This window comes from Mycteria americana, chromosome 1, assembly GCF_035582795.1.
Source record: "Mycteria americana isolate JAX WOST 10 ecotype Jacksonville Zoo and Gardens chromosome 1, USCA_MyAme_1.0, whole genome shotgun sequence".
In the NCBI taxonomy this organism is placed as follows: Eukaryota; Metazoa; Chordata; class Aves; order Ciconiiformes; family Ciconiidae; genus Mycteria; species Mycteria americana.
Window position 1 is genome coordinate 53909401 of NC_134365.1, and position 23298 is coordinate 53932698.

Here is a 23298-nt window from a genome sequence, read left to right on the forward strand (position 1 = left end):
GCTCCAGAGCTCTTCCCGACTGACTTTCTGGCTTTGGAAGATCTATTTTGAATTCTTTTTTTTTTTTTTTTTTTTCTTCCATGCTCCTTTCTTGAGCAACTGGTTGTTATTGCAGAGGTCACCGAGGGGACTGGCGGAGGCTCCTGAGTCTGGCATCGGGAAATATGACAGCAGAAGTGAATGCTTGTTAACATAAGGGATTTACTGAAGAAGAAAGACAAAATGCCTTTCAAAGGGTTTGGTTCGCTGAAGGAAAGATTTTTTAACCCAGGAAAGGAAGAGGTGAAGAACACCGTTAGTGACTCGCTGGGGAACCTGAGGAGGTAAAATCCAACAGAAAATTCCCAGACAGGTCCATTGGTTCAATATATTAAAGAGAAATGAAGTATAGAAAAATGTATAATAAAACAGAATTTAGAGTTGCAAAATTAATATCTGAGTTCAGACAGTGAGAGACACCTTGCTGCAAGACAGAAAATCTTTTAAGTGCTGTAAAAGGAGCACTGTTACAACAGCATATGACTCTAGATGATAGAATATTTATATTAAACAAAAAAAGGGTGCAAATAAGTTATAAAATAGTGTTCTAATATTACAATGAGCATGAAAAAGTGTTTTAATTAAAAAACTTTTAAATAATTAAATGTGAATAATTCTGTGGTTTAGCTTGCATGAGAAAAACTGATGATTTAATGGGAATTAACACTCCCAAGTGATGCCACTCATGAAATTATACTTAATGTTCTTAAATTACAGGGGCTTTTTTGAAAATCTTGTTCCAAATCAGTAAGAGAAAATGTATTAAGTAGAGATGTGTATGCGTGTGTTTACTGAGACTAGCAAATTAGAAAGCGAAAAAGGAGAAGCAGCGGTTTGCTAGCAAAAAGAGAAAAAAGATTAAAGATTTTTATCTTAATCTGACAGTTTATGAAACAAGAAAGAAACGTGAAAGATTTTTATTTTTTGATAAGTGAAAATACAATGTAACAAATGACCAGTTTCATAAAAGGGAAGAGATTTCCCATTTAAATGGAAGATTATTTCTATTAGTAATGGCCACTGACAACATTTATTTGTGTAATCAATAGATGAAAGCCAGAGGGTTCAGTGGCACTTCTTGCATGCTTCATGTTAAGTGTTTTAAATCTTTGTATGGATCAGGCCAACATTTTAACTGAATGTATTTTTAGTAATTGAATTGTATTTGCCTTCATATCCATCCCTCTACCTTCTTTTGGGAATGCTATTTCGAGTTGAGATATAGTTCTTGGCACATCTAAGCATGCCTTTGATCACAAGAAAATGTATAATAATTTACAGGTATTATACTACAGCATGTATATGCAAGAAAATAAGCATGTACACTTTTAAAGAAGTTACTAATATGCACTGGTAGATTGCCAGTTACACTATTTCTATACCATGTGAACAGAGTATCTGTGTTCCACACAGTTGCAACTGAACTTTTCTTCATTTACAGTGTTATAGATGAAGTCTGACATTTTGCTTTTTTTACTTTTATGATACTCTACAGTAATTCCAGGGATTCTGTTTTTCTTTTAAAACATCAAGTTAAGTCATTTATTCAATCATAAATTCTCTTTGCTATGGGCTCTACTGGCCAATTTGACCAAGTACATGTAGGGTTTGTATTTAGTGAGTATATGATGTGGGCTTGCTATGTGGAAATGGTATGCAAACTTTAAATTACCCAGATTACCCTCCTCTTGTAGCCGTGTATCAAGGATGTCATGCTGATTCCTACACAGTTGATAGTACTGGCATCCAACTTCATCAACATTGCTACTGAATCAACTCAAACCAAATCTGAGTTTAGATACAAGAAAGTTTGCTGGACTTAATTATTTTCTGTTTTAAACACATGTATACCAGTGCGTTTCTTAGATGTACTAGCCAGCGGAGGAAATAATCCAAACAATTAAAGTTTTTTTACTATGTCTGCAATCAGATCTAAGTAAGAATTGCTGCAAGTTGAGCAATCTCTTAGGAAATATGCAGTCACATTTGAAGGTTTCTGTAAGGAATGAAACATGCATATTTTTAACTTGAACTTCATTCTCTACAGCTTAGCCTACAAATGAGAGCATACATTTCTGTTCGTACATGATGGTATATATGTATATGTACCAGCTGCAACCTTGACTTTGTTCTGCATCCAATCCAATTGGCTTTAATATGGTGTAAATCAGCAAAGAATTTGGCTTCTCTTCTAGCATTTGATAGGTAATTAATTATATTAATGCACATTCTTGATGAGGTCTCTGAGTGTGATTTCACTGATTGCCATGTGTATCAACATGTGGGATCAAAACTGGCAAAGTGGGTAGAAAAATACTTTTTAGCTTCGGTAAATATAAGTCTATGCCTTCCTACCACATTTCCTCTGTCTTGCAAACAACAGAGCAGATCCAGAAGCCAGTGTCTGGCAAGACCAGCTGCCAGCTACCGGCTGCTCCATAGCGATTGTCCACAGACAAGTTCAAGTGCTAAAGCACAAGCAGCATAAAGCGACTTACTGCCTCCTCGCAGGTGTGTAGCAACCTCAAATTATTTTGTGGGTGCTGCAAAACAAGAGTCTGCCCACAGGAGGTTACTTTAGGGTAGCTGGGTCCTGGATGGGAGGCAACAGGGACTGAACTGGCAAGACCTGAGAGGCATCCTTTCTTTAGGCTGTTGCCAGTGGTTTCATTTGTGAGATCTTAGAAGATGTTTTAGAAAATGTTTTAGATGTTTTGTATAAAATAGTTTTTTATGCAAAATTGCATTTGTTCTTGGTTAGTTAAATACAGTGGGGCAGCAAAAAAAAAAAAAATGTAGAGGATTCAAGGCTTGGGTGAATGGATATCAGAGCTGGGGCTCTGCAAGTCTTGTAAGCCCAGGAAAGACGGCTTTTCTGCAGAGCTTCTTGGCATGCACAAATACTTTGGGCCTTTGTGAACTTAGTGTAGTCAAAGAAAAATTCATAAACTGAAGTAAAATCTCAGGCTCTGCCTACTCTGAGGATTTCAGGAGTCAGACCAGCTAACAGCAGCTGTGGGCTTACTGATGAAGTGGGAAGTGACTAAGTGGGCTTACAACTCAATAATGTCACTATTAATGCAAAAAGTCGTATGGGCCATGTTACACAGCTGCTGTATGTAGTCCAGGCCCTGACAGGTGTAGCTCTGGCTGCTGCAGATGTCCCTTGATGAATTAGACAGCCTCAACTGCTAAAAACTGCAACTTGAAGCTAGGCGATATACCCTTGCATTGGACAGGGCTCCTCTGCCTGCGCTGGATCATAACCTTAAGCGTCTCAAATTTTTCCTTTGCACACAAGTAGAGAGAGTTTAGTGCACTGCAGACCACGCAGCACTGTGACCACAATGTGGGGTGTCCAGACTCAGCTGGTCTGTGGGTCGTGCAAGGCCCCTTGTACAAGGGTGTTAGTGCAAGGGCACGATACACGTGCAGCACTGCGCTGCAGCACCCATGGGGCATCCTTCCAGTGCATTGAGGCTGTGCCGAGGAGAAACCGTGAGGCTGCCCTGCAGCTTGGGAGCGCAGCACCTGTGAGATGCAGTCTCATGGCGCGTGCGTTTTGAGACGTGCCATGAGTTTCACGCAAATACCATGCAGAAACCAGCCGGAGAGGTCCCATGCACTGAGCAACTTAAGAGGGTTTGCCTGTTTGTACTGGGATTTTGTACCAATGCATCAATTGCAAGACTTGTTGTGGACAGTTATCACCTGGGCAAATCCCGAGAGAATAAATGAGATCTCAGAAGATTGTGTCTGCTTTTGGATAAATGATATTTTTCAATAGCGTGTAGGTTTCTGAAGTTACGCCAGGATCATCAGTAATTGCTGCATGTGAGGACTGATGCTGGATTTGTAGGTGTGAGGTTTGAACATTGTGTATGATAGTGCTGCAGCTGCCTGTGAAAGACTGTAATATCTGGTAAAAGTAATTCCAGAATGTGTTCTAACATGTGGCAAGTATTAACATTTGCCCGTTATTGTTGAAACTATGTGGTCTTTATCAAATGAAATGAAATGGTATGATTCTAGTCCACCTACTTTATCACTTGAAGAAATAACTAATTCCTATGCTAAAATCCCATAAATACAGATTGGTGAATGTATATGTGCTCTCGGGATTTTATTTATTACTGATAGGAATTTTTGAAATTTCTTTCATTCTTCCAAAATTCTGTATATGCCAGAGTAAAGTCATTCAATAAAGAAATTTTGCATACGGTTATTATGACATTTGGGCACAGAGCATGGATGCAGATATTTTCAAATAGCTTATCTCTTCTTACTTACCAAGTGTTGTATGTCTGCTGAAAAAAGGAAACAGATTGATGTAAGTATTGAACATTTCCCATGCAGCAAAATACTCTCCTACATTAGTCAGATAATTAGAGGAGAGCCCTGGCTCTGAAGCAGTTTTCTTCTAAATCACTGGTGTACAACAAGTGAAAATTTTCAGTGGTGCTACCAAAATATACGGATCAATTGGAAGCTATATTTCTCATCTTTTCATGGGGTTGCCATAACTTCATTATATACCTGTTCAATAAAATAAGGCCAAAAATCTAGGTCAAACACTGGTTCTGTGAATATCTGCACTGCTAATGCTTCATCTCAGCTCCATTTGTGGACTGCTATTGCAAAACAGTTTTCTCTGAGACAAATCTGCTACAGAGGGGTAACGTTAAGCTTTGGGGCTATGAAAAATACTGTGTGAATTTGGGGTCATGGATCAGTCCTCAACGTGCTTTTATTAATAAGTAGTTGAATATAATAGCAAAACAATTAATTTCTCCACAGAGGCAATATTGGCCCATAGTGCTAGTCCTGGCTCACCGCTTTTAACAGTGAATTTGGAGCAGAAGGATGTTTTCATGCCTATGCGAATCGACAGCCAGCTGAAAATGTCCAGATCAGAACAGATGTTTTGGCTTTGCATGATGTGTCTAATCTTTGCCAGCTGCCCAAAATAATGCACCAATTAAAATCTAACATCTCTCTTATAAGTAGAGAGCCTGGTAAAGGTATAAACATTTGAGGAATTGTGCTTTGATTTAATTCCACCAGTATCTTAGATTATGACAATTAAATTACTTCTTTTGGTTTGTTAATAACTCTTTTGAGATGACAACAGTTCTAAAAAATAATTATTCAATTGTCTTTTCACTTCCTGAGGTCTTTACTTCTGATATTTTATTCAGTTTACACCTACCTATATACAGAGCATGGAATATATGGTGTCTGCTTTTTAAAGTCCCTGACTGCATTACTCTCTGTGCTCTCATTTCACTAACAAATACTGTTTCCCTGCCAGTGAATCATAAGATCTCAATCACCTTCAATAACACCACAGTAATATCACATTTCCTGTGCTACCTTGCTTTAACGCAAAGTCTTCCCTCCAGCCTGACAATGAGCTAATGATCTAACTTTGCAGTTAGCACTGCTTTGAGCAAGGGGTTAAATCAAATAACCCCTGGAGTTCCCTTCTGGCCCAAAACACTCTGATTTTAGTGCTTCTTGGAAATGTGAGCTGATGGACTGTAACATGCTTTTTTCTTTTGCTTAGAATAAGGCTGGAGTAACGGTTTGATGATATGATGTAAAAAGGAGTAATATAGTAAATGATGCACCAGTTAGCCTGTAGCTGTAAAGCCTAGAAATGCTGAGATTTTTAAGTGAAATTTCATATTGGAAAATGAAGTTCCATATGGCACCTCAGGAAGCCATACTTACCACCTATATTTGCAAAACCTTTAGTATAGAGTACTATCTGTTAGATTATGGGTAGTACATCAGATTTTCAACAACTGGAGAAAGCTGTGATTAAAACAACACTGTTCTCCCAAAAAACCCAACCAGCTACTGTGTAGGTCGGCCAGGTGTAGCCCATCCATATATGTTCTGCAACATTTCTTTATAGCTGTTTTTTATATGGAAAACCAAAGCGCATTAGATTTCAAACACATTCAGCCAGATGTGTGAAAGAAGGAAATAAGTTACTCCTTATCAGAAAAGAGTGAATGAAATCATTTCATCATCTTATATGGCAAGCTGGGCTTCCTTTAGATTAACTAACTGTTCATATTTTCACAGTACAGAGAGTAACTCCATGGCAGACACAAAAGGGGCTGGATCCTGAGCTCACTGCTTCAGAGCAATGCCAAAACCGAAGGGCTTCGTAATGTAACTACTGATCGAGGACATCCTTTAGTAAACACTTAACCTTAAGCTAGTGGGTAGTGTTCAGTGGGCTAGTCTTGTATTCACAGCTAACCATGTGCTTAAGTGTTTCAGCATGTCAGAAAACCTATATTCTGCATTTAAAACAAAGGCATGGGAAGTTAATGTTAGGAAAGGAAATATTTAACTGTGTTCAAGTCTTTCCGACCTCACCTTTTCTACCAGAGACATTCCGTGGTCCTATAGCACAGGATGTTAATATCTACAATCAGACTGGGAAACCAAATTAATTTTTAATTGCACTATCATGCAATTCCAGATAGCATGGAAGTGCCATTTTGTTTAATATGAATCTCTCAACTGGGTTGCTTCTAGGAAAAGGAAAGGCTGGATACGCAAAGCCGGAGGAGCTGCCCTCCTGTGTCAGCCGCGAGCTGGTGGGCAGCCTCTCGCAGGCTGAAGTGGCTGGGTGCCATTTGCCCCTATCCCGAGCAAATGGGAGAGCCTGCATCCCTGGCCCCTTCCCTCCCGGTTCCTCCCAACCACACTGCAGTTTCCACACCAAATTTGATGCAGGCAAAGCCTTTGCAGCCTCCACTGCTGAGGAGTGGTGAATCAACAGCCCAGAAAGTCCCTGTCTTCCTTTGGATCTCATTTAATATTAAGTGTTTTAAACAAAAGTTCAACACGTTCAACAATAGGAGTTGGCGGGGGTTCACTTTGCAATGACCTAAGTCCTTGTGGTGAGAGGATGTTTCAGAGAAGAGGGGACACATGGCTTCAGGCAGAGAAAGTCTGGGCCTGGCTCTTTTACATCTTAAGTAGGTGCTTTGACGCCAGAGCCTCTTCTCCTCTTCAGTATAGCCCTGATTTTTTTCTCACAAGTGAAAACAAATTCACAGGGAGTTTTGGGCTGAGCAAAACCATGCTTTGTACTGTATTTGCCCTTTTCTTAAAACCTACTGCCAGCTCTGCTTAGTGGATCTAATTAGAAATTATGATTAATTTCTTCATATGTATATTTTCCTAACTACCTGCGGAATTTATTACAACAGACCTCAGTGTAGCTCTCATAATTATGCTCATGAACAGCCTGTGAACATTTTTCCAGCTAGCTGTCCGGCTAGGTGGCTTGGATTTACAAACCTCAGAGGTCATTCACGAAAAAGTGCAGGCTATGTTAACCTTTCAAAGCCTGCCCAGCATTAACTTATCATATAACCAAGGGGCAAATGCCTTGCAAGGAGATGATTTAGCAGCTGACTGGAGCACGTAACTGCCCATCTATGTTTCAGCAAATTTTACTGTGACAGTAAGGCATTTTCATTTTCTCTTTCTTCGTCCGTTTAGGAAAATCGATGGCACCAACATAGAGGAGGATCACATTGAGCTGACGGAAGAGGGGCGGCCCGTGCAGGCAAGCACCCGAAAGCCGGCACCGTGCGACTGCTACTGCTGCGGGCTGCCCAAGCGCTACATCATTGCCATAATGAGCGGTCTGGGCTTTTGCATCTCCTTCGGAATTAGGTGCAACCTGGGTGTTGCCATCGTGGAAATGGTGAACAATAACACTGTTTATGTTAATGGAAAACCAGAGCTGCAGGTGAGAAAACACCTTCCTTTCACTGTTCTGAGCAGACCCCATTGCAAAATCATTGAAGTGGCATGTATCAAAGTATTATGTATATAGATACATAGATCAAAAACAGAGACGTGAATCTGGATTCACATAGATGTGTAGGTGCTTAATTCCCATTTATGTCTCTAAGTCGCATTAAAAATCTGTAAGATCTGAGGATCTGCAATGTCACAGAGGATGTAAGTAGCAGAAATGAGAACTGAATTGATTTGCATGTCTATCAGGTCCCTGATCTTTCAGTTGTAGACAGATTTTGTTGTGGTGGCAGAAGCTTTTACTATTTACTCTCAGGGAAGCAAGCTCTGATGCTGCCACAGAAGGAATGATTAATTGCTGTATGTAGCACTGCACTCACTCTAATCAGATCAGTAGATGACTTTCAAGACCTTAAAGTAGTCACTGGCAATAAGGCAACAGTTTTTTACAGGTTATTGACAATGTGGATTGCTCTCTAGAGGTATTCAGAGCTAGGTGCCAAGCTATTTTCAAATTTGCAGTAGACGGCATGTGTTTCACAGCAGATGCCTACAAACCTTTAACGATGCACCCAAGGAACTGCAGGTTCAATGCATATCTTAGTTTCCCCAGTCCTGCCTTGGTACATCGCTGTGATATCATGGGTCCCTCCATGGACTTTATGAACTTGAACTTGAACCAAATTTACATTTGCTCTTCTTGCTGACTTATTTTTGGATACTGTCATAACAAAATATTCACAGGAATATTGGACTCTTACCTGAGGATTCCCCATGTGCTGAGGTCTAGGAGGAAAGCCACTACAGAAGGACAAAGTATCATTAGACCCTCCTAGGGAACAGAGGCTTCCTCCAGCCCATGGATACCCTTTGTTTTTCAGCACATTCCCTAAAACAAAACACATCTGCCAGAGAGGCAGATACCTTCTGTAGTGTTGCTAGAGATTAATGAAAAGCTGTGCAATTATTCATCATCTTTTCTCCCAAATATTTTGACTTTTGGTACAAGAAAATTGCAGAACGTGTCTATAGTAAATTTCCAAAGTTAAAAGAGTGTTTCTAATCAGACTCAATAAACCCTAGAAAGATTTACTAAAGTGAATGAAGAGTTTCCTAGTTCTTCCTCATCTGCAGTCTCCTCTGACCAACTCCTGCTGTTTAGACTTGCTGCTGAATTTGTATTTATTCAGTCTAATTCTTGCTTCCTGGGGTCCTGCTATGACTTGCTGGTTCTATACTTCACCCTGAAGCAAGAGAAAGGACATGCCTGCATAGGCTGGGAAGCTCAGAAGAAGTAGTTTGTGGAAATTTGCACAAACTCATCTCACAAATCTCAAATGATTCTGTTTGGGCATGAGCACCTCCTGATACAGGAACATTTTCCATGTCGCGTGGTGTTTCTGCCTTCAGAAATTAACACTACCTAGAAACTAAGCCGGAAATCACTAGTAGAAAATTAGGTATTTAAAACAGAAATGTAACTCAGCACAGGAAAGTGGTTCTCTTGTCAGAATGCATATTGATGGGGAGGGAAATCCTTTAGCCTTCTGTAAACATGCCTGGCTAATTAAGGCCATCTTTCTCCCTGTAGGTCAAATGAGGAGCTGTTTTTTAGTTTGGTTGTTTGGGAAAAAAAAATCAACCTACTGGGAAAAACAGATTCTTCTTTTTACACACAGAAAATAATATAGAAAAAAGAAATGTTAAGGTTTATCACTCTAGTTTTCATTTCTCTGTAGTGTTTTAGTGACAGTTTTAATCCAGAATCTAAAAGACATCTGTGCTACTTCTTCATATGATGCTTAGCCACCTTTCCCTGCCATGTGATTAGCATAAAAATGATCATGAATCAATACATCATGGTTACTCTTTGCTCCAAAACAGCTCTTCTGAACTGAGGGTTCAAGGAGGAAAAGTTGACACTGACGTTAGATTAGTGTGATTATATTGAGCTGATCTCCCTGTCTGATCTCCCAGAATGGAGGGCAGGAGGGGCACTTTGGATCCACCTTTCTTTTCTTCACTTCCTTTACGTTTTGCCCTGGGCTTTGGCTATCCCTCTTCTGAACAAAGTATGTCAAACAGGGTCACCAGCGCTATGACTGGCATCACTTTTAATAAAAGATAAACTAGTCAGCTAGCTAGTGTTACCTAGTTTTATTTCCAGATTGCCTTGTCTTCAGGTGATACCCCTGCCCCCCAACATCTCACCCCCCCACACCTTTTCTGCTCCCATGCCCCTTAATGCAGATGGTGGATGGTCAGAGTTTGGCCCTAACAAGGAGAACCATGGATAATACAGGACCAGCCTGACCAGGCAGCTGATCAACCCAAAGGACCTGAGCAACCTCGATAATCTTGGGGAACTGGATACGTCCATTGAAAGGCATCAGGTCCTTGTTATAACATCGAGCACGTTTCAGGACTAAGCAGCCCAGGGGGAAGCAGTGACAAGTGGCTCCAGCATTAGCTGCCCTCTGGCTGAAACTTTTCCCCCCTCCTATGCACCCAACTGAAAGCTAAAAGTAAAAGCAGTAATCTCACATGGAAGTTTGACATTCTTTTTTCTTAACTGGGGGGGGTTCAAGCTCAGCAACACCAGTGTAAAGAGACTGCCTTGATTTGGAGGATGAGTGACTTCTGTGTGACTTCCAAATAGAGGTTACCTTACAATAAGTATGCTTCATCTTACAGCATTTTTTCTGTTTCCTTTACAGAAAGCCCAATTCAACTGGGATCCGGAAACAGTGGGACTCATTCATGGCTCTTTTTTCTGGGGTTACATTGTGACACAAATTCCGGGAGGGTTCATCTCAAACAAATTGGCTGCTAACAGGTAAGAAAACAATAATCAAAAGAATTAAGCTTTACAGCCTGATGACTGTTTTACACTGTTTAAATGATGATTACAAAAACAGTGAATTAATGTTTTTCAGGAATACGCACCTAAAACTGAACATGCAGTATTTAGTCTATAACCAAAAATGGGACTAGATTTCCATCATGGGTCTATTGCTGACTCTCCCAATTTAGCTTGTTCATCTCAAATATTTACACATTTCTTCTCTAAACAATAATGCTTTCTGGAGACTGTTAGGAAAATCACACCTAATGCTTCATACAATGATTGTAGCATTTGTCTTTCAGAAGTCGCTTTTGTGCTTTTTAGCTCAACTTAACACCAAACAAAAATTTTCCAACAAAATTTGACTCTTCTCCTTTAAAAATTCCCTGTGGACTGAAGCTGGGCATATAGGAATTACAGAACTACTGATGTTCTGAAGACACAAATCCATCCTCATGCACATGGATATCCTCACCATGGCTGGATACAGTACTGACTGTAATTAGGATTGCCTAGAACTTCTAATAGAACCTCATGATTTCTGTTTGGTGAACTCTGAGCATCTATACAGATTTCTTCTATGCTCATTCTGTTTGTGGGATGACTTTTTTTCTAATTCAACTGCTTTTGAAAATGAAAGTGAGAAAAGTAGCTGATTTTGCCAAAGCTAACTTTGGTTTTGGGCTTTACTTCAAAAAGTCCTCAGAATTTGGAATATGATCACAACAGAGAGAGGGAGATTGTCTGAATACAGCTGGTTGTGAGTGAGCTCATGAGATGTGCATGTTAAGGGTGTTTGGGATCTACAGATAAAAAAGGTGATTGGTACTCATTTCATTCTCTGCAAACGACGTGACTTATCTACAAATGCTTTCAGAATTGGAAAAGGTCTTTAAGACTAACTATATATTGTTTTGCCTCAAATTAAAGTACTTTGCTCTCTGCATTCTGCAAAGAGCTGTAGGGGTTACAAGACTTGCCTGGGAGTTCTTCCCACCCATATGCCCTTGTGGAAATGACTCCAGGACAGAGTCATCCCATAGAATTGCCCAGAAGTTCAATCCCAACTCCCCTCTGCCCGTAACCAAAAGTTACTCAGAGTTCAGTTTGCATTGCTGCTTCAACACTACTAGCATCCTCAATTAGTCATTCCTCTACCACACAGAAGTGCCTAAGCAGAGTATTTTTCCATCTGCCGAATAAGCCAAACAAATTAGCTAATCATTTCCCCAGCCTTTATAGTCTTGCCACCAGCTTTTACAGCAGAAGGACCCCAAAACACAGATGTGCACACTGTTGGCTGAATAATTCAGCATATTATTAGTTTGGCTTTTGTTTCCTTAATTTTCTTGCAAACCGTAAAGTCAACCATGTTTACACTGTAACTCAATGTATTCTGTCAGCTGACTACTTCCTTAGGTATGTGTTGTGCGTATGCACAGAAAGCTGTATTTCTGTGCCCATGAGACTTTCAGACTCAATCTAATACTATAATACAACATAAAATTACGGATTTGACTATCATAACTGGGTTTAGGAGTAGAATTTGCTGAGGAGCCACAATATCCCAAAGGATATTACCTCAAAGAGAATTTCTGTTTGTAGTAATGTGATTCACAGGTCTGGCTAACACTATGTTTTTCCTTTATTCCTTGTTTACCCAATCAATTTCAGCTTGGGTAGATTCACCAGTGGTGCTGAGTTTCTGTTGCAGAGGGGTTACTTGCCAAGACACAGGGCAGGAAACCGGGAGATGTGGGGCCAGTCTGTGAACCCACTCCCCTAGAAAGACAAATGTTTTCTTTTGTCCCAGCTGCACTCTAGCAATGAGATGTATTATTCTATCCTATTATTGACATTATAGATTTAGGTACAGACTCTTTTGTCACCTATTTAAATCCTGCTCAGCACTGTGCAACCTTGAACATACACGACCACCCCCACCCCAGGCACTTGTCTCATGCAAATAGTTATCTGTAATAACGAGGTATTCAAATGGATCTCAGAACAGCTAGAAATATTGAGTGCTTTGTGGTTTTGCATCAAAACCATCTAACACCATGTCATTTGCTTTATACATTCATCCAAATTTGTGTAGGTCTGCATTCCACCAAAAAGTTCATGAACCGTTTAGTGACAATGTCCCTTAACTTGCTGCTTATCCTCAAACATGCATCCAAATGTAGTTTCATCATTGTTTGGTGGTCACGAGGATACGTGAAACATAAGGCACCTCCTGATATCGGTTTTCAGTAACAGCACCCTGCTGGGCAGAGGAGTCTGTTGCTGAAGAAGTCTGTTTGGATCCCGAAGTGGCAGCTGGCTGGGGATCACGGCAGCAAGGAGAGAAGAATACGCAAATGAATTGAACAGAACTGGGGTATTTTTCGTCATGGTGGGGACCAATGTCTTTGGGATAAATGGCAGTGAACTGCTGGAAAGATGCTGGCTCTTTGTGGAAACACTACTTGCCCTTTTAAATAGTAGCAGAAGAGTGACGGGTTCTAACTCAGTATAAATGATGCATTTACAACCTAGGCATATTAAGAGTTGGTGCTAATGAAGTAGCAGAGATTGGAAACAGTCTTCAGAGCTAACTGTTTGGATAATTAAATACGTTCTCTTTCTTATGGCTTATTCTTTCATGTGTTTATTAACTTATGTAATTTGCTGTAGTTCCCCGAGACTGTCAATAGCGTTACGATAACAGACTTGATATTTCTATTAGTGGCAAGGAAGCAAGGTGCAAAACTCTCTTCTTCACTGATCATAATAGAGAGCTACGTAATACTTATTTCTCAGCTAAATGTTTACTTGGCTTTGAAAGCAGACTCCTAAATGTCAAGATATGATCATAGGCTTTGTATTCCAGTTCAGATTTTCAGACTGCTTTCTGTATAAATCCATTCCTCTGTCACTTCCCTCTGCCAGCCTACCCAGCCTCTTTGCTTCTGTGTTCATCTGTTGAGTACTTTCTTGTCATTCAGATTATGAGCTGTCTAGGCATGGACTGTTGTTTTTGTCAATAGGTGTATAGAATTTAGATAAAACACTGTTGATCTCTGACTGTAGATTCTTTGCACTATAATACTATCATTAATCCTACTGTGAATAATAAGCCTAGATTCAAAAAATGAGTTGACATTTATTTCCTGTGAATAAGTTTTCAAAAAGAGACTGAAATGGAAACAATTTAAATCCTTATTTAAAAAAAAAAAAAAAGGAAGGGCAACAAAAGGTTTTAAAAGTTTATAAATATGTTGAAGAGGAGCATGATAAACAGCTATGCATAATAAGATCTGTGTATGTCCTTGGCAGAAAAATCAAAAGGGAGAGAACTACTGCTGTTGTCCAAATCATATGATTTCACATCAAATATCTGTCTAATACCATTCATATATCAGAATGAAGCTTAATGAGTCTTTTTGAAATGCCACACACATAACAAGACAATTCAAAACTCGTTAAACATCACTGAATTTGAGTAGTTTGAAAAAGGAATACGAATGATGGGCCACAAACAGCAGCATGCTGCTAACTAACATCAGTGTAGCTAGGAGCTGAGGGCCTTTAACAAAAGGGAATGCTTTATTCTCAGGGTGTCACCTTGAGCCTCGGAGCAAGACAGGGCAGCTTTCGGTTGACCTCCCATCTCCTAAGTGCTGTGGTCCCCAGGGCCACCAACTGCTGCAACTTTCTATCTGCAGAATGAAAGCTTTCCCACACAAAGGCAGTCTGCAGGGAGCCAGACATGGTTGCTTCGAATTGCAGACAACACAAAGAAGACAGTAAACTACTGAGGATTACCAGTAATCCATTCAATTTAAATGGTGCTTGGCAGTTGTGGAGAACTCCTACTGCCAGTTCTGATATTTTTCAGTGCTGTAACAGGATCTTAGATGAGATCCTCATGTATATCAGCTTCCACAGATGCTGGGGTAATGAACTCCTGATATTCAGAGTGCATGACACAGCTTTTGAACCCCATTCATTGCACAGAAAGGAAACCTGAGCTTCAGGTATATGAAGTCTCATCAATCAAGTACAGCTCATTCTTGCTGATCATAGAATCATAGAATCATTTAGGTTGGAAAAGACCCTTAAGATCATCGAGTCCAACCATTAACCTCGCACTGCCAAATCCACCCCTAAACCATGTCTCTAAGTGCCACGTATACTCATCTTCTAAATACCTCTAGGGATGGTGACTGTCGTGGATGGAGTGAGAGTGCACTTCACTCGTAAGAGAGAAGTAAAAATATAGTTTATTGATCTAGAACAGGAAGTTAACAAAGTTCAATGCGACAGTGATTTAACAAGATTCGATGGCAAGGTACACTTGATTATTTACTGCATAGAGGACAGGGTCAGACAAAACTGTCAGGGAGACCCTCCGCTGAGTCATGAGGTTCAGAAAAGGATCGCCTTGCTTTCTAAACTCCTTCTCAGAGAGGAGTCTAGATGCAGCTAGATCCAATCCTAGTCCCAGACTTGATCAACGGTTTATGTCTAAAGGATTATACATGTGCGATCAATCCTTTATATCACTTCGCTAAGATTTCAAAGTTTAGCATGCTATTAGTCACTCACTGAGGATCTGTTGTGGCAAGGAATCTCTCAACCTCGAAGAGTAACCTTGAGAGGCGTCCCTGCTCAAGGGGAGATCCTGGAGGGCAGCCCGCTGCCATACAGAAGGGCTCAAAGGGCTCTTGGGCTGCTCACTATTTATGGGGTAAGATGACTGACTCATAGTCATATTTGCATGCCAACCGCAAATTTTGGTTTCTCCAGTGGGTGCACAACACAATAGCCCTAGGCTATGGTGTTGTTATCTGTCTCCCGAATCCACTTTGAGCCGATGCATCCATCATGACCAGATGCATCCGTTATGATCACCACTGGTGGTTATCACCTGAGCAGGGTTACAGGAGATAGAGGTCAGGGGCGGGGAAAGCACACCGTCACAGTGACTCAACCACTTCCCTGGACAGCCTGTTCCAGTGCTTGACAACCCTTTCAGTCAAGAAATTTTTCTTAATATCCAATCTAAACCTGCCCTGGTGCAACTTGAGGCTGTTTCCTCTCGTCCTATCACTTGCTACTTGTGAGAAGAGACCAACACCCACCTCGCTACAGGCTCCTTTCAGGTAGTTGTAGAGAGCCATAAGGTCTCCCCTCAGCCTCCTCTTCTCCAGCCTGAACAACCCCAGTTCCCTCAGCCGCTCCTCAGAGGACTTGTTCTTAGACCCTTCACCAGCTTCGTTGCTCTTCTCTGGACACGCTCCAGCCCCTCAATGTCTTTCTGCTAGTGAGGGGCCCAAAACTGAACACAGTAGTTGAGGTGCGGCCTCACTAATGCCAAGTACAAAGGGACAATCACTTCCCGAGTCCCACTGGCCACACTATTCCTGATACAAGCCAGGATGCCATTGGCTTTCTTGGCCACCTGGGCACACTGCTGGCTCATATTCAGCCGCCTGTTGACTAACGCCCCAGGTCCTTTTCCACCAGGCAGCTTTCCAGCCACTCTTCCCAAGCCTGGGGAGGGTTGTTGTGACCCAAGTGCAGGACCTGGCACTTGGCCTTGTTAAATCTCATACAATTGGCCTCAGCCCATCGATCCAGCCTGTCCAGATCCCTCTGTAGAGCCTTCCTAATGGTGATAATTTCAATGGTTGTTCCAACCAGTTTTTCCCAGTCTCTTTCTTGGTTTCCAGTGGTGTTTTCCATGATGCAGCAACCTCAGTTTTCAAATGAGCTCCCCAGATGTTCCTTTATATTGGGCACACTGGGCCCCAGGTGCATTTAGAGCCTCGACTGACTTGTGCCCAGCTGCAGGAAGTGCTCTTCCCAACCAGGGTAACAAAATGTTTATATCGTTTTTCACAAAAGCTGTCTTGTAGAAATGCCCCTTCTATGTCACAGTCACAAAGGATATTTGTAGCTGTTATTTAAAGAAGTGATGTTGGAAAGGAGTTGATCTTAAGCAGCCCTGTTATACATTTTAACAGCAGCAAGTGGAACTAACCAGCACGCTCCCATGTTTCAGAGAGGCACTTAAACCAGACTTTACCTGATCTAGGTTAAACCCTATTGATCTAACAGAATTTAAGTACTTCCCAGGATAGGAATCCTTCTCTCAGGTGAGGACTCATATAAACAGCTTAGCCTCCAGTACCAACACCCATGTCTATTCCTCTGATACAAATTAAAACCCAGCACCTTTGTTTAAGTATGTATAAAACTTCTCTTCCATTCAGAGAAGAAAATGTATTGACCATATGGGGATTTAACCCCTTTTGCCAATAAGGGACTTTACAAGTATTTGGGTTGGTGAGATGGCGGTATGTGAGATTGTCTCTGCGACTGTACCTGAGAACAGCATCACTTCTGAAAAGTAGACAATAATTATGTTCCCTTTCATGTTACTTTTTTCCATAGGGTATTTGGAGCAGCTATCTTTCTAACATCTACATTGAACATGTTCATCCCTTCTGCAGCAAGAGTACATTATGGCTGTGTGATGTTTGTAAGGATTCTGCAAGGTCTGGTGGAGGTAGGAGCACTCACCATTTAGGTCCTTTCATACATCATTTATTTTTGGAGATGTGGCTCTAAAAAATCGTAACATCTTTTGGTCAAGTTTTCTGATCAGTCTACATTTTTACTTGTTGCTTATTTTTAGGATGACAATTTTTTAATCATACTGATTTGTATTTTTAAGTTTACTTAAAAGGAAATAAAAAGTTTAGGTTTCTGGTGCTGCAGGTTGAGCTATTTTAGTTTCCTTGTGCCATCCACTGCACGTACTAAACAGCATTTTTACCCCAGACCACATTACCATTTAAGCGATTATCCAAATTAGTTTGACATCTTCATACCCAAACAACAGAGCTCTTCTAGGCTTACCTAACCTTTCCTACATCATTCCATGGTGACGAACAGCTAGACAGGTTGGACAGTTATCAGCAACTGCTTGAAGTAGGAATGCAGTGAAAGCAAATCACATGATGTGTGAAATGTCTGCCAGGGCGTCACCTACCCAGCCTGCCACGGGATGTGGAGTAAGTGGGCTCCTCCTCTGGAGAGAAGCAGGTTGGCCACCACATCGTTCTGTGGTAAGTTGATAGGCTTATATGGTTTACGTAAGTACATATTGCTATTAGACGTAATTTATTCATTAATGATTTAAAAGAGAAATGCAAACCCTCTGCCCTTTGCTGTACCTGCCCACATACCCATTCGGCTTGTACTCTGAGCTCAGGAACCTGAGAGTCTTTTTGTTTAATATGTCACCATTTTATCATTTAAAGCCAACCCTCAGAATGACTGTCATAGTAAACTAAAATGGGTCTAGAGGTGTCAGATGAGAGAAATCACACCTGAGAGAAATCACATTGGTTTTTTCATTTGCTCCACCTTTAAGGATTCCATTTATTATACATATTGAACTGACCCTCCTAATCAAGCATGCACTTAAAAAATCATTTTAAAAGGACTTGAGTACTTTAGGCTGGCTGCTCAATATACTGCAGTGGAGGTGATGTAACTTGTTGCCACTGGCTTTTCTGCTTTACTCTGGTTTGAATTATGATCAGGCTTGTACTTTGCTCTCTTCTCTGGGTCCTTCTCCAACACTGACAGCTGGCCTTCTGGAAGACAGCTTGTGGGAAATTTCAGAAGACTATGGGGAGAGGAACCCAGTGGAAAGATGAGAGAAATCAGACTGTCTCATTCCCTTTGGAATGTTTCTAGCCTCTGGCAAGAATCTTAAGCCTTATTATGAAGCAAGGAGCAGGAAAAATACTAAGGTTTTACACCATCTTCTTCAAGGAAGATACCCTCTTTTCGCTTACAGCCACACTAATGAAAAGCAAAAAAAAAAAAAAGGGGGGTTTCTACTTTTAATTCCATCCTCCAGGTAGCAGTTTTTGAAAAGAGGTGCCACAGGTCACTCTGTGCTACCAGTTTCTTGCCAGAAGAGAGTACTGTGAGTGTCACACCTGTCTGGCCCTTTCCCAGGTCTAGTTTGAGCTGTCCCCTCCTCATACACTCTCCTACCTAATGTCTTCATCTTCTTCTGGTAAACCTGCAATCTTCAATTATCTGCTAATTCCAGGGAAAACTGTGGATATTAGTATCTCCTTACAAGCTCCAGGCTGGATTTGGGTAGATGGCTAAATGTAAGGAAGATAAGGCATAATCCAAATGTACTCTGCTTTTGTACCCTAAAAGGTCCAGATATGCAGAGTGCAGAGCAGGAATGGTTCTGCTGTAATTTCAAATGCGCTGTGTTGTCAGTGAAGGAAAAGGCCCTGCTTGCTAATTCACTCTGTCATTTCCTGTCCTCTAAGACAACCTCATCATCTGTCGTCTTTGGTGTGTCCCTTCCCATTTGTACCAGGGTAATTGGAATGGTGAGTGGATGTCTAAAAATCCTGAAGAAAAATCAGAAATAGTAGGACTTTGAAGAGTAAGCAGTTGGGAAAGGTGGAAGAGAAAACAATGAAAATAAATGCAGATGGTGCGGTAAAGCCAGATGAAGATGAATGTCTGAGAGAGAATATTCAACAGAAAATGTAAAAGTCACAGGAAAAAACAGTCTGTCCATCACCAGTGGAACTCAAAGGCTAGGGAAAATACAGCACTAAAATAAAGGAGAAAGGGTAAAAGGAGGAGTGAAATGAGAAAAAAAAAAAGCTTTTCATATTATGGCAATTTTATTTTTACTACAGATGACTCCAGGATTTAGTGATTATTTAGATGTTTCTATTTTCTGTAGAAGAACAGACCAAAAAAGAAGCCTCTCTACCCTCAATGCTCTCTCCTTGAAATCCTAGCACCAGGTAGAGAAAGATCCATCCTGCAGCTCAGCACCCATTTTAGGGGTTACAGATCACCAATTCTTGCACTTGAAAGGTGCACAGGAACAGTGGAAAAATTAGGAAACTCCATGTTAACCAGGTTCCTGGTTTCTCTGACTGTATTCTTGCCTGGGGCTTTGCTATGGCTGTAGGAAAAATGAATTACACAGAGAGGAGGGAGAAGGGTCACTGTGAAGCATTGCAGAGAAGTATTTGCTAGTGAGCAGAGCATTAACAAATGTTCATTAACAAAGTATGTAATACTCTCAAACCCACAAGTATCTAATTTCCTAGAATAATTCAAAGCAACACGTCTCGCATGTGAACCTACTGGCACTGTCTTGCACTGAAACCAAGTGTCCAGATTGCATGAATTCTCCCTAGGGTCTTCATGGAAATTCCTTTCCAAGCTCTTAAATACTCATCTCTTTCTACAAGTCACTCGGAAAAATATTGCACCAGTATTATATATTTCCCAATCAGAAACCTTGGCACAGACCACTTTTTTTATCCTTTTTCTCCCTGTCAACTTTTGCCTATTTATTCCAGCTGTTTGTTCATGCCGCTGATATGAACTAAACATGGTTAAACAGACTCAGGGTTGGTCTGAACAACCCCTCCGCTAGCAGCACTTGTGGGGTCACGCGGCTAGAGCCATGACAAGAGCCTCCCAGCATATCTGCAACCATCAGGATTTCTGGACACCGAGAAGGCTTCAGAAATTTGGGCCATTAGCTTCTCCGGAGCTCACCTTGTATGCCATGGGGTTAGGTGGGATTCCCTACTTTAGTGCATACAGCTTATGCCTGCATAGTGGTTTACCATGAGTTTCAGCTTTGCGAATCCCATATACCCACAAGGCACACCCCTTCTAGCTGCAAAATGAGACTCGTGATCCCACACCAGTGAGGGCTAGTCCTTCCCACCACCCCAACCTAAATTTTTCAGTAGCCATCCCATTCCCCACATTCACAAGAAATCATGGTGCCAGTCAGCCAGAGGCATCCCTCCAGTTCTGCCCCTGTGAGCACCTGCACTGGAGGCTGAGCTCGTCTATGATAGTTTACATGTTTTCTTCATCCTTTTTCTCCTCAGGGTCTTACGCAGGTGCGGTGGTTGCCATGCCTCTGGCAGGTGTGCTGGTACAGTATATAGGATGGTCATCAGTCTTTTATATTTATGGTGAGTTGTTTAACATAAAGGATCTCTGCGACTAGACTGGTACTGCCAGCAGTTTTGTTAAACCTGTATAACAAGTATGGATCAAAGTTGTTTTGGTGAATGAAGAGGTTGCAAATGGGTATTCCAATTTATTCCCTACTTATTGCAGCTTCTGAAAGCTTTTATTTTGTAATCATCTGTTGTAAAATGTTTTAAAATTGTAATACCCAGGCTACAGTCCATGGTCACCCAGTGACAGGGTTGGATGCAGTTGCAAAGGTTGCTCTGTAGCACAAACACTCACGTGATACGTGTCCCGGAGCGCACGCTAACAGCGAATGCTACCGCATATGCTGCTGATGGGGAGCCGAATGCCTGTGAAACCTTCTGCCCTGAGACATCTGCCCCATGCTGCCCACCCTCGGTAAAAGCAGTGCCACCTTTATGAAGTGGTCCCATCACACGGGTACGGCCTCGTGGCTGATCTGTGGTGCCTCGTGCTTCCCCCCGCCGTACGCGGCAGAGCTGGCTCAAACCCAGCCTTGCACATCAGCAGCCCAGTTAAGATGGATTTTCTCTGGAGACACAGAACCCACCATAAGATTTGCCATCGCAATCTGATTGTAAAGTTTTTTTATGCAGATTGTGACCATGTTATGACCGGTCTGCTTTTTCCCTTCCCCAAGTGCCACATAAAGCTTCGCTTCTGCCTTTTCTCTGCCCCACACATATCATGTAATACAAGTGACAAAATGCTCAAACACTTTGCAAGCAGGTATACAATATACACAGAGTTAGCGATCATATTTTCTACTTCCTTGAGCATACTTTCTACACAGATTTGGTTTAATTGGCTCTTGAAAGGCCTGCAGGTACTGGTTTGGTTTTATTGGTTTTTTGGTACTTATTGGTTTTTAAAACTGAGCTTTGCTTTTCCTGTCTCTCCAGGAATGTTTGGGATTGTTTGGTACATGTTCTGGCTGCTTCATGCCTATGAGAGCCCTGCTGCACATCCAACAATAACCAGCGAAGAAAGGATATATATAGAAACAAGTATCGGAGAAGGAGCCAGCCTAGCTAGTGCAAGTGTAAGTAAAAAAGGCTTTTCTGGTTATAATTTGTGAGCACTTTACAGAAGAACAGCATACGACTGGATGGATACTGTTGGCTGCATAAGAGCAGCAGAACTATTTGCTGTTGATGATTAGGGGTTTTTCCTTTTATGAAAATTACAGGATCAGGCTCATGCAGCTGGACAGGATGAGTTCAGCAACAGGCAAAACACATAGGGCTGTTTCTGCTCTCAGTTTATAGGATGTCCCCAATCTAGGGAGGGGAAGGGACTGGGGAGAGAAGGGGAAACACACACTCTCATCTCCTGCTCTTGAGTAACTATCATGTTTGTTCTAAAAAATATTAATGGAAATAGCTAAATAAGAAACTGGCTGCAGATGTTAAATTATCCAGCTGTCTTTTGAGCTCTTACTAAGGATGATGATTGAAATTCTGAAAGCTTAAGGACAGGCTTTCTGCCTTGCTCACTCTCACAGCACCTCAGCTCATTGTTTTAAGACTTCTATCCTCTCTCTGAAAGGATCCTGGAAGATCCTGGAAACTTAAAACTAAAACCTATTTTCCCATCAAAATTCTCTCCATTTCCTTAGATAACTCATTTTTGCTAGTGGTGGAAAACAAAGCTGTTTCTTGATAAACTGTTCCTTCTTGGCTTTTACTCTAGAACATTCTGGAGCAAAATAACTCCAAACTCTTTTCTCTACATGATTCATGTAATAGCCTCGCTGACAGTATGAAGTACCAGACTCTCTTTTTAGGCATGCACCTGAAGTTTGGCTGAAGTCACTCAGGTCTTGGCTGGAACACTCGTTCGAGGTCATGGTTTTCCCCTTGCTGTACAGTGGTTTTACTGCAGAGGACACTAGTTCCACCACCATGTGTTCACACATGACCGCAGGCATACAGTTGCCTGTAGAACACAACTACCATTTAAAAAAAAAGGAGAATGTCAATGTATATTGCCATAGTTATGTATTTCAGCTTCTGATTTGAATTCTATTAGAAGTTAATAGGGCTCTGAAGTGTTTTTTGTTCCTGAGGTATGGAGTATTGAGGCATAAATAGCAACTGGAAATGCCAAAAGCAAGTTATAGAAATTAAATCCTCTACCATAGACTTTTTTTGCTGAATGAAATGAATTGGGTTGAAGCAGGTAGCTGCCTGTTGCTGTGCTACCACATGTTTCTTAGCTTGGATAATCCTTTTTTCACAGTCCTTTCAGTGGAATGTCTCAAGCTGCATCATGCCAAAAAGTGGGGAATGGCACAAGGTTTTCTCTAGTTTTCTTTGATTCTGTTATTGATCCTCTTATCCCAACAGCAGAATTCCAGAAGACCTTCTGTAATTTCAATAAGTAGAGCAATAATAGTAAAGTAGTCATCTTAAAAATCCTAACTATTCTAAGAAAGTTTCTCTACTTGTCTTTTGCCACTAATCCAGGAGATATCTTTCACTTGCATTGTAAGTGATTTGCAGTGTAAATTGGGTGCAATGTTACTGGATAGTCCTGATGCTAAAAGA

General features: G+C 41.1%; 1 protein-coding gene across 1 annotated transcript in view; it reads left to right on the forward strand.

The window, feature by feature from the left end:
• Positions 1 to 207: 207 nt before the first annotated feature.
• Positions 208 to 23298, forward strand: part of SLC17A8 (solute carrier family 17 member 8) — a 38439-nt gene continuing 15348 nt past the window's right edge. The window contains exons 1-7 of the mRNA XM_075491648.1: positions 208 to 323; positions 7570 to 7822; positions 10551 to 10669; positions 17120 to 17234; positions 17709 to 17796; positions 20638 to 20724; positions 21652 to 21791. Of these exons, the coding sequence (XP_075347763.1) occupies positions 223 to 323; positions 7570 to 7822; positions 10551 to 10669; positions 17120 to 17234; positions 17709 to 17796; positions 20638 to 20724; positions 21652 to 21791 (903 nt within the window). The 5' untranslated portion in view covers positions 208 to 222. The remainder of the gene's footprint in view (positions 324 to 7569; positions 7823 to 10550; positions 10670 to 17119; positions 17235 to 17708; positions 17797 to 20637; positions 20725 to 21651; positions 21792 to 23298) is intronic.